The 12416-nt window shown below is 41.8% G+C and overlaps 1 protein-coding gene across 1 annotated transcript in view; it reads left to right on the top strand.

Annotated features, from left to right (window-relative positions):
• Nucleotides 1-213: 213 nt before the first annotated feature.
• The window catches only part of APPL2 (adaptor protein, phosphotyrosine interacting with PH domain and leucine zipper 2), a 36187-nt gene continuing 23984 nt past the window's right edge, over nucleotides 214-12416 (top strand). Inside the window, exons 1-2 of the mRNA XM_030478093.2 lie at nucleotides 214-429; nucleotides 5295-5393. Of these exons, the coding sequence (XP_030333953.1) occupies nucleotides 376-429; nucleotides 5295-5393 (153 nt within the window). The 5' untranslated portion in view covers nucleotides 214-375. The remainder of the gene's footprint in view (nucleotides 430-5294; nucleotides 5394-12416) is intronic.

Raw genomic sequence — 12416 nt, 5'->3', positions numbered from 1 at the left:
TGGAGGCAAGAGCAGGGCTGCGGGAGATCATTCCAGCCCCTGGGAAGAAGGGGTGGGTGCAGCCTCCACTAGGAGCCTCCGTCCCCACAATGAAGCCGCGGCGACCCTGGCCAGGCCCGAGGCGCTAATGGCGGCAGGAAGCCTCCCCCCGCCCGCCGCGCTCTCTCCCGCTGCCAGCCTTCCCCGTGACTCGCTTCCTCCGGCGGACGGGAACTGGGAGGAGTGAGAGGCGCCCACCCCGCCAGCGGAGCCACCCCGCCGCCGTGCCCCGCTGCCCGCGGAGGAGGGACGCCGCCGAGCCCCGCCGCCGGGGCGTGCCAGCGGGCGTCCGCCGCGCACCCAGCTCCCAGCGCCCGGCCGCGCCGCAGCGACAATATGCCCGCCGTCGACAAACTCCTTCTGGAAGAGGCTTTGCAGGACAGCCCGCAGGTAGCGGCCCGCTGCCAGGGGCGAGGCCGGGCGGGGGGCGCAGCCCGCTGGGTCAGGTCGGGGCGACGGGGGGGGGGTTGACACCTCGGGAGGGCCGTGGAGCAGCGGCGCCGCGGCTGGGAGAGGGGTGTTAGCAGGCGGTGCAGGAGGGCAAGGCGGCGGGGCAGCAGGGCGGGCTGCCGGCGGGCGGAGAAGTGGGTCAGGGTGATTTCGCCTGTCGGGGAGCAGGGATGCTGTGAAGCAGGTAAACAGCACCCGTGTGGCGTCGGGGGAGGGCTTTGGTCTCCCACTGGGCATCTCTCAGAGTAAAACAGGCTGTGTCTGCTGCTGGGGGCCTCCGGGAAAGAGGGCTGCACCCCAGCGTAGGCGCATGGTGTGAGGAGGTTGGGGCACAGCACTCTTTCTCCTCACCTCCCTCAGAGAAACTCCTCCTTTGGCTTTTTCCTCACGCCCCCTTGTCTTGGATTGCTATAAGAGTTGCCCTAGAGAGGTGAGGTGCGCTGGGGAAGGATAGGTGGGCATGGCTCTCATCCCTTGCTTCCTCCGAGGTCCCTGAGGGAAAGGCAGGCTTCTGTTCTGTGAGTCACCTGGCCCTGGTGACAAACGTGGGCTGAAGGAATGTCACCACCAGCGTGCCTACTCCTCACTCCCAAGGAAGGTAGTTCAGATACAGGGGCTTCCCATGAGGATAGATGAGGTGAGGTGGATCCCACCGAAGATGACCTCCTTCTGAAGGAGTCAAAGAAACGAGGACAGGTGGTTGCCAGCCTTTCCTTCCCAGCTGCAGGCAGGGAGGACCTTTCTCCCCTGCGCCCAGGCCTGTGTAGTGCCCCGTGCCCCATGGCTTGGAATCATGATGGGACACAGCTGCAGAAGAGACCCCTTAGGGCAGTGGACACCCCACACCTGCGTTGAAGAACACATCATGTCGTAGTATTTTGAGGGGGCAGAGATGTGTGAGGCTTCAAGAGCTGGGAAAGGAGTGTGAAAGGAAGGAGGTTGGGGTGGAAGAGAGAAGGAAGGGAAAGGGGAAAAGGAAAGAGTGGAAATTTCACAGAAGGGTGGGGAAGGCACACTTGAAGACAAAGCATAGTGCAGACAGAAATACAAAAGTAATTGGTGAAGCAGAGAAAGAAGAAGGGAGGACAGGGTGGATCACCATGGGTCCTGCTCTCAAGTAGCCTTATGTTGTAATCCTAACTCATCTGCTGATGGATGATGAGGAGGAATGAATAGGTAAGCTGCAGAGCAGATTGCTGAAAGGTGTTATGAAGTCTGTCATGGGTCATTTTGAAGGAAAGATTGGACATGCACCTGGCAGGACTTAATGAGTCTTGGGGCTCATCTTGATTTTCTACAATTCCATGAAATCCCATCCTTGTAAGAATGATTTTCATCATCTGTTTGATACTGTGTATATGGAATCATCCTTGGAGATTTTCAAAAGGAAAAAGTATGAGTAACCTGGCATAGTGTTGGTCAGCCCTGCTTTGAGCAGGGGTTTGGACAAGGTGACCTGCAGAGTTCCCTGCCAGCCTGAACTGTTCTGTGTTCCACAGTTTACCTAAATGTGCTAGATAGTATGATTGAGAGCAGTTATTAACTTTTTTAGTATTAACTTCTTCATTGCATTCTGGAGCTGAAGAACTTGACACACAGGATAAGTGAACTTCTCCACCTCTTCAGTCAGCACTTCCTTCAATGATTAAAAATGTAACACTGGCTGACAGCAGCTAAACAATGCACCGAATTCAGTCTGGAGGTCTTTGTCTTTCTTCTGACCTGAAATGAAGGCTGTTAACATCTCCTTTGCAATTACTGGAAATACCAGGCTGTGCATAAACCTGAGTATTTGAAGGATATTTTGGTTTGATTTGGTCATTACTTTTTGTTCAAGTCCTACAACTTTGGAAGGGAAGGGCATTGTTTAATCTTTATACTGGCCCAGTGTTGCTAAAATCTTTTTTTTTTTTTTTTTTTTTTTTAAATGGGGTAATATTTTCTCGGTCTTTTATATTTTTATTACTTTTTTACTGGGGAGAGCTTTACATTCACAATGCAAAGGGTGCCTCTGTGTTGTGAGTGCTACAAAATGAAAGCAAAAAGGCAGTCTCTGTCCCGCAGAAATTACAGCATAGCAGCTTGTGGGATTACTTCTGTGTGAAGTGACCTGGTTCTCCTCTGCTCTGTACAGTCACAGCAATGCAAAGGGATGGTAAAACAAGGGTATAACCTCACTTTGTGTAAACCATGTGAAGTAAGTAGATTGCATGCAAGACAGAAGAGAATTAGGCCAAAGTTATTTCTTCATCAGCTTTCTGAAACTTGATGTCTCTCTCCCTAACAACATAGTACTTTTGTCTTGATTTGTCTGCAAGCACTGTCTGAAAAAGGCCATAAGAAGTGCCTTTATTTTGAAGTATTTGGCCACAAAATAGGAGAGAAATTTACATAAGCAGTCATGCTAAAACCAGGGGAAGTACTTCCGTGAAAGCAGAAATTTTTTCCTATGTTGCCAGAAGCTGAGATAATGGTGCTATTAATGAGGCCTCCTAAATGTTAGCTTAGTATTTTGACTACTGGTTTATTTCAGCAGCATTAGCTGCTCTTCCAGAATTTGTCAAAACAGCAACAACTGAAATATACATGTGCTGGTATTTTCTTGCAGTGATTTAAAATGGTGTTCTTAAATGGAAAAGTTTCCAAGAATAACTTCCAAACTGCTTGAATCATTAATTGTTTTTATTATTTTTGAACAATGTGCTAATAACTGAGGCCAAGACTTTCAGAAATTATTTCCCAGAGCTCTTCTACCTTAACCCATATTTAGACATCTGAAGAAGTGAATGTGCAAAAAGTAAGATTTAGGAATTTAGTTGACATTCCTGTGTTTGGAAACCAGCATGCAGAAATGTGTCATTTGTACCCTACTTTATACAATTTCCTTGTAACTTTTTAGCCTTGGCTTGAGGTTTATGTTGAGAAACACTGTGTTGAGTTTTATTATTTTTGCCTTCCCTAGATTTATTTGTTTATCCATCTTCATACCCAGTGCATTTCATGTGTTGTTGTAACACAAACCAAGGTGGATGAGCGCTGTAGAGATTCGCAATAGTTTGTTGACATTAGTTTTGCTTGTTTTAATTCATCATTGAAGATAAAATATTTAAAACCAGGTATTTTTTTAAAAGCAATATGTTTTCAATTACTGAAATAATAGCTTAGTGTGGAAAACTCTTAAAATTATGCCACTCTCCATATGTTCTGCACAAAGGTCCTTTGTAAGTTTGGGTTCTTGGTATCCATTTCATTGATTTGGCCTTCTGTCCATTCTCTGTTCTCTACATTCTCTATATTTGAAAACAGTGGTTTGTATTACATATCTTCTTACATGCTAAGATCTCAAACTAGTTTCCCAAGTGCACTGACTGCCAGTGTTTCTAAGGTGGGAAGTATTGTAGCAGCTTAGCATGTTAAGAGACTGAAATGTTGAGAACTTCAGAGTTACTCAGAGTATGGAAGTACTCCTGTGTGGTGTCTAGAACAGAACCCAAGGGCTGACTCCCAAGTCATGACTTTAACTGCTGAGCAACACTGATTTCTGGCTTAGATCCATCTTGGCAGAGACAAAATGATAGTTAATTGTAGGCCAGGGTTCTCGAAGGATGCTGATTTTGAGTTTTTCAGGACAAACATAAAGTCTGGGCAGAGTTTTGCAGAGAGGAATAAATGGCTTGGGGAAGTACGTATGCCTTCTGTTAAAATAGCAGAGGAACTTCAAACTATCTTAAATCTTGGAAATAAATTTCCCAGATTTGAACTTGGATGCTACAAGTACATTAGAGATTCCTGTAATAGTAGGATAGATAAAGCACTTGCTCTGTGACAGGACTAGTGTGATTATGAAAGTACTGGAGTTTGTGTGCCCCTTACATAAGCAGATGAAACTAATTAATGTCATACAAGTTAGCTGTACAGATGGAAAGACACTGCTAGTTAGCATCAAATAGATCGGATTTACTAAAGTTAAGACTAAGGATGGATCATGACATTGTGAAAGAGACAGCCTTCCCTCTTTCATTATTGTAATGATCTAGCAAATTCTGGAGCTTGGCATTATTCTGATTTGTTTCCCATCTCAGGAGCTGTGTCACCAACATAATTATTTGTTCCTGATGATCCCACCAAAACAAACCAAGGGAATTCATGTCTTTAAGATGACACAAGTCATTATGCTCTTTTTCCCACCTGTTTGCTGACAGGGATGAGCTAGCAGAATGGAGAAATTATGGTGTATCGCTGAATGGGTGTATGCTTCTGCACCAGTTGTTTAGATGAACATGCAGTTGTTTGGGCCAATTACATCAGCTAGGTTTGGCAGTGGCCCTTTAAGAGTTGCTCAAGACAGTTGAGAGTGAATAATACTGTGTAAATTGTCTCATGGAAAGGGGTGCTTTTAATGCACTCTGACATTAGAGAAGTAAAGTGAGCAAGCAGTGGTGTTTGACCCAGAGTCCTTAACGTGGTTTGGATTACTGTAGTCAGCAGGCAGATATTCAGGATTTTTTACATTCCTAATTGTGTTGGAAGGAATGGCTATTAACTGGAGCAAGAGACTGGGAGTCAGGATTTGGCCAGAGCATTTTATCACTTTGCTTCCTTATGCCTCAGTTTATCTATTCATAATAGAAGGAATAATTTCTACATGTTTTGAGATTCTAAATGAACAGAATTATGCAAAGTTAAAGACTTACTATTTCTGTTTAATTTGTATTTTTTGCTACCATCTATTTACAGTTGTTTATGATTCTTTTTAATATTTTCACTCAGGACTAAAACCATTTGCTTTCTTTCTTTTATTGAAGACTCGGTCTTTGCTCAGTGTATTTGAAGAAGATGCAGGAACCCTTACTGAATATACAAACCAGTTGCTTCAGGCAATGCAACGAGTCTATGGTGCTCAGGTAATTTGTCATTTGTATTTCTTTTGTTCGATGTGGAGTAGAAGATAAATTGCTATTATGATGCTCTTATTTACATGAAAGTTGCCAAGTACCTCTACCTCTTGTGGGTTAAGATGGTTTGTGCAGGTGTTTTCCATCTGATAGCTCGGCCCCTTTCTGCCTTGATGTTCAGAAGAGTCATGCATGAAAAAAAATCTAACTTGCTTTGTCTGTCTCCAAACAATTAATGAAAGAAAAATTGTGGTATGCCCTTACCTTATCGTACATTGGAAGGCCTTCCTTGACAAAATTGCTTGTCTGAATGTAGACACAATACACAGATAAGTATTCATATTGACTTTAGGCATCTAATTTAGATACTGTGACTCACCATTTGGAAGGAACTGTCTATGTCTGTTGATTACTGAGAATATGTATGCTTTTAAGTTGTACTGAAGTTGAGTACCTAAAGTAGTCAGTGTGAAAAATACAGGAGCAGGAGCAGAGGAAAAAAACCCACTTTCTAAAGTACTTACATGACCTAGATGACTAAATCCCTTTGAAAGTAAAACTTGGAAGGTAAATTATATCCAGTACTTTGGAAAATATTATTGTAAATCTGTGTGGTTTTCAGTGAAGTTAAGAACTAGGTATTTCAAAATACCCTATCTAGGTCTTTAGAGACACATACTATCTCATAGAATTTATTTTTTGCAAGTATTTATGGAGGTTAAATACTTGAGTTCCTCAGAAACAACAGCATTTCTATTCTTAAACCACTAAATCAGAGGACAAGGAGAGATGAGGAAAAGTAGGGTATTTTGAATTTATTGGAAGACTAAAGTGCCCAATTCTTATCAGGAATTAGTTCAGCTATAAAACTAGTGTATGTCCATCTGGTGGGATTGCTCTTTTGGGTCACTGATAGTTTGACTTGGAAGAGACATCTGTCCAGGATCTAGCTGCCAACACCTGGAAGATCCAGCTTTGGAGTGCTTCGGAGTCTTCATGTCCTGTGTCCTGTGCAAGTGCAGAGCAATCAGAGGCTTACAACACAGCTTAGATACTCAGAAGACAACACAGTGCACAGCCAGGGGCTGGAAAGGTGACATGAAATCAGCACTGAAAATCAATGATGGGCATTTTGGTAGAGTCGCTGAGCTTTAAGAGTGGCTGTAAGAGTAAACATATGTTGGATTGTAGAAGTCTGAGGCCAAAGAGCAGGTGGGATTGAAATAGATGAAATCAGAGGATAAATATGGTTTGATTATGAAGTGTCCAGCTTGTGGACTACATGTCCCTTTTCCCTGCTGATGCCTTTTTAGGATGGCATTTTAGGAAGCAGTTACTCTGGCCTGTGATTTGTGAAAAAATGCTTTGTCTGCTTTTGTTTTCCTCTTCTTTTTCATCTTAGTGTTTAGTCTTCTCCATTTCTGTTGCCCTGCAGTTACGACATTTCCTCTTTCTTCTCACTGTCTCAGCACATTTACCCATCTGTACTTTGCAGTCCTACTGAGTCTACTTCATATTCCCAGCACTTCTTGGCCACTTTCTTCCTGCACATTTCCTGCTTTAGTTTGATCCAAATATTCAGTCACTTGTGAATATTGGATGTGTTCCTTGAAATACATCATCACAGTTTGGTGCCATTTTAAGATGGAAGGTGCATAGTGGTTGTTTAAAGTCAAGCTTTGTAAGGACGTGGAAGAGGGCACCCTACACTACCACTGGCTTAGGAAAATTCAGATTTACTGGCCAGTGTTGGGGACTTTACCAATGGCACTGGCTCAGCATTTAGTGTTCCTCGTGTTGCTGCTTCTGCTGTTTAAGTCTTTGGGAATCACTATGTCTTGTGACTTCAGTTTGGCTTTGTGTTCTCAGCATCCAGTAGTGGCACAAAAATGTCATTGCAGTAACAAAAAAGCATAAGTAGATCATACTAATTATGTAATTGGAAAAAAACCCAGAAACTTTTTGTGGTGCTTTAAAAAGTCTTGATATTTTTGCATGAGACCTAAAAGAAATACACTGAAATTGGGACAGAATTCTGAATTTTTTAAAAATAAAAATTAAGGGAAATATTTAATTCAGCCATATATGTTGGTTAATTCCCAAGAGAATGGTGGTGGTGTACAGGCTAACATTGATTTCTGACTAAGTTTACAGAGTTTTGCAAATATCAGTCTATCCTTTTCAGGAGCCATTTATGAATATTTCAAAGGAAGACACACTTTCCAACTGAATTAACCCTCAGTTTTTGAGAGGCACATGCTTTATGATTGCACCTGCTGTACAAAGAGAAGTGTAATGGTGAATTGCACACTGAACACTAATGGAGAAAAATCTGTATGTAATATTTCTTTGCTGCCTAATCACAACCTGAAAGAAAATCCACTTTTGCTCATGATTCTATGTGTTGGTAGGAGACACGTTGTCTGGGCCTCAACAACAGCATATTAGGAAGTACTTGCTGCTGACCTTTTTCATTTTGAGAGAGGGCAAGATCTAGTAGAGAGAGCGTAAAAGTTGAGAGTATTGAGAAGCCAGATTCTGAATCTGTCTTTTTAATTTCCTGACTTAAATTTTGTCTTTGCAAAGTCATTGTCATCCTCTGCTCTAATTTCCTTACCCTTAAAATCGGAACTCCAGTTACTGACCTACTTTGAAGCAATGACTGTAAAAATGACTGGAATCACAGTCATGGCAGTCAGACAAAACACCAGTGGGTTATACCAGTCCACAGTAATGAAAAATTTGGGTTTATGCCCCCCCAAAGAGTGATGGCAGTTTAAAAAACATTAATCTTATTTTCTTTCTAACTGCATTCTTAACTTTAAAATTTCCCAGATGTCTCAACCATATTTTCAAGATTTTCTGGGGTAGTTTACCAGAAGTTTAGTGTTTCTTGTGATGAAAACTCAGATTTTCATGTAATTCAAGCCACTGTAGCTTGTGATCAGATGACAGTAGTTGATGGTTCTGAATGGATGCAGTGAAAGTCTCAGGGGAATAGCAATTAGTATCAACTGCATGCTGTTAATTATCCATGTGGATATATGCATATATTTGTCCCAAAACACTGCTTTCTGTGCAGAACAGCAGTAAGCTTGCAAGTTGACAGCTGAAGCTGCTCTAAACACTTGGATCAGTGCCTTTGAAAGGAATGTGAGAAAGAGAAACTTCCACAGAGCTTTTAAAAAAAGCTTAGGAAAGTAGGAATCTTTTTGAACATTCCTTTCCCCCCTTTTTTTTTAAGCTACAGGTTTCTGCTAGGTGCTGGGGACCTAACTTCTCAGACTTGCATGTATTCGAGCAGGACTTCATTTTGCATGCCTTTAACTTTTCTAATGAGAGTAGGGCAATTAAGAAGTCACAGGATCCAAATGTGTGAGCTGTGCTCAAGGTGTGAGGTTTGATTGATCTGGCAAGCCTATGTGTGTAAACACAGTGAAGCATTTTTATATGTCTTCATCAAATAAACCACATCTGCGTAAGTACATATTGTACTTCCTGCTGTAGTTCTCCCATCTGTGCTGTGGTTCCCTGAGGTAGTTATCACTTTAGTGGTCTTACAGAGTAAATCCGCCTTACAGAGTTTATTCCTGTGGTTCTTCCTCCTTGCAGGCAAGCCCTGATGGTGCATCTGACATTACTGCTGTCTGATTTCTGTGAATGATGCATTCATTGTTCTAGACATTTTATTATCTGAGAATATGTAATGCAGCAAGCAGAGACTGATAGAAAACCTCATTTACTTAAGTTGCATGCTGAGGCTTTTTCAATGATGTATGAGCAAAGCATGCCCAGTTCACATTCCTGGCTTCCCACTGCCATAGAAAACTATTTTCAGAGCTTTACCATCATCGCCAGTTCTCTATCATACTACAGAACTGGCTCAGTTGGGATCCCGACTTGAAGTAAAATGCTGTTTGGAAATTCAAGAGACTGTTTTGTCTCTACTGACTATTAGAAGGGATAAACAGTTAAGCAGGTTAGAGGAAAATAAGATGCGGTATTTTGTCATTGGAAAGAGGTTTCATCTCATGAGTCCTGACAAACCTGTCGAGATACTAGGAGCAGTGATGGCAGTAGAGGAATAAAAAGAAATCCATGTTGCCTTTACCAGTATATCCAGAGAGAGAACAGCATGGGAATTGTGAAGTGTAATTCTGTTCAGCATATTTGTCTCTGTGAGCAGTTGTCTTGTGATTGCAGAGTCACAGGGGCAAAGCAGCAACAGCCTCCGGGGCTCACTGTCTTTTTATGTCCAGGCTTCCAAGGAAACTCTTTACAATTGTGGAATAGTCGTGGGTAATATGCACCACATTACATGGGTATCAGGACAGCTTGAATCTGTCCAGGACTATTTTAGGTGGTGATTAACACCAGTCTTCTCTTCCCAAATTCATGACACCTCATGTCTGCATTTTTTTCAGCAGTGCTGCTTGTTTCACCTTTCTATGTATCAACTTCCCTAGGCTGTAACTCACGTGTCAAAGTCTCTAGGGCACACATGGATTTATGTATTTATTATGTTGCATAGCTAGCCCCAAGTGTTCAGAATTCTTCAATTAGTTCTTGCTAAACTAACAAGTAAATACTGATAGTTTTTCTAATTGTTTTCTTTTCACATCTGAGGGAACAATTGTGTTGCCTTTTCAAATGATAAGACTTTTTCCCCAAACCTTATGAAACAATACATTTTAAGTTAGCATTTTTGTAAACTTTCAGTTCCACATAGAGAAGCTTCAACAGAGTATTAGATAGGAAAAACAACTGCAATAAATTAGTTGTCAGCACTGACTTCTCTGAAATACTGTATATATTACTGTTACATATTCATTGTAATTTTGCACCGTATACCTTTGAACTTCCTGAGGCATAGTCACCATATGTTGCTAACAGAGGTAAGCAACAGGTGAGTTCTCATTATCACATGAGAACTGATGTATTTACAAAGCCATGGGAGTTGCTTTTAATAGTGGTGATGAAGTTGTCACCATGCCTGGAATTGGGTTTATATTGCGCTAAGCAGGATCTGGAGATTTGAGTACTACAAGGAGGCATAAATGTTTGGATTCTCTGCTGTTAGTAATTGTTTTGCAGGAAACTGAAGAGATTTTCTACCCCTACTGAAATAGCCATCCTACTATAGCTGCTTTTGCTGGTTTGCAGCAGAGTTTTGACTAGTATCGTCCATTTCTTGAAGCTCTTAGATGATCCTTTGCTGAACTGTTCACATTTGTGAGGACTGAATGCCATGCTGTGAATCAGCAGCAGGGCAAGCCATATGTTAGCTTCATCTTGTAAAGTGCTGGGCAGCCTGAGCACCCTGGTGAGGCTTAGCTTCTCTCAACCTTGGGTTCATGTTTCCAAGCCATTTAATATGCAAACCTAAGCCTGTAGGACTATAACATTTACTGGATTGCTGGAGAATTCTATGACGTGCATGTATAGGCAAGCTGCATAAAACTGTTGTATCAAGACCCATTTTTTCCTGTGCTGTGCGTGGTTTTGAAAGTAAACGTGTTCCCTAATTCTGAGAGGATGAGAAGGCTGCAACTGCCTCATGGACCTCCTCTTTCAGCCACCTGCCTGTCTTCTCATTTATGAAGCATTTAGCTTTCCCAGATGCAAGCCAAATTTTATTACATATCATTCTGCACGTACAGTGCATACCTTTACCGGTATCTTGCTTGTTTATGTGAAGACAACTTTGGCAGTTCTGTGTGCTGGTTACTAGCAAAGCTTTTAAAATGCCAGCTTCAGCCAGAGTAGGAAAGTAGCTTTGTGGAAAGCTTCATTATTTTGGGATTGGAAATGGACATGCTGGAATAGTTCGCTGTCTTTAGATGTTAATTTATAGGCTCAACTTAATCCTTTATGTGCCCTCAAATCTGGAGTCTGTTAGATGACTGTCTGCAGAAATATCTTTGGACTTAAGTGTGCTAGCTCTCGGTTTATTTTGGAAAAATACAAAGAGAGACCCTGAAAAGGGATGGGCTGCCTTGCTGATAAATGGTTAATAGCATGGAAATTTTATTACAAACAGGTTACAGAAAAATTATGCTCTCTTCTGATGATATGAACAGCTTGGTGAATAAAGGTGATAATGAAAAAGGTGAAATCAGCTCAGAAAAATCACGTCTTTGCTCTGGCACTAAATCAGAAAATAACAGTTGGACATTTTCTTGCTGGCTTATGTGGAGGCAGGGTAAGGTACTGAACTTGAGCATTAAACAATGCGTTTTAATATGTTGGTTTTTCATTTCCGGTAGATTAATGGTAGATTCAAGACACCACTTCCATTACCTTATCTGTATGAACTGGTGTTAGTGAACGTTATAAAAATCTATTCTTAGGGCTAGGTTAAAAAAGAAAAAGAAGTCAGCACATCTGTAATCATAACTGGTTGCTTGATACCTATTTGCATACAATCCTCCCTTCCTTCTGGTATACTTTTTTACAGTAATGCTGCGGCAGTGTTTTCACTGATAATAAAATCATCTAATGAAAATGAATGTATTTGCAAGGCCCAGTACTGGTTAATTTTGCCTTCGTTTAGAGTACTTGGATTTCTGTTCAGGATTTACTGAGTTTCTGCCTGATACATCATCTCCTCAGCAGCTCTCCTGCTGCATAAATGCTTGATGAATTCGGAAGTGTTAAGGTAATGTGGAAGAGATGTGGAGCAGGCAGTCAGGATTGCATTGTAGCTTTTCTTTTGCTGTGGTATACTGAATTTCAGTCACTTCAGGACAAAAGAATTGAATGCTGCTGTATTCCATGGGAAAATGGCTTGGAAATAGATTAAAACCTGTTAAAATAATTTGCCTAGATTAAATGGATCTGGCAACTGAAGCAATGCAAATAACTTTTAAGTCTTGGGACTGATTAGTAGTGAGGGGGAGGGGAGAAAGCTGATTAGGAAGAAATGAGAGGAGGATTAAACCAAACTTTCCCACATTTCCCAGTGTGCTTAGCAATGCAGTATTACTACTAGGTCAGCAGAGCACTTTGCCTGCTTCCTGTTCTTTGTGCAAT

The sequence above is a fragment of the Strigops habroptila genome, chromosome 3, assembly GCF_004027225.2.
Source record: "Strigops habroptila isolate Jane chromosome 3, bStrHab1.2.pri, whole genome shotgun sequence".
Taxonomy (NCBI): domain Eukaryota; kingdom Metazoa; phylum Chordata; class Aves; order Psittaciformes; family Psittacidae; genus Strigops; species Strigops habroptila.
This window is presented reverse-complemented; position numbering and strand designations above follow the sequence as displayed.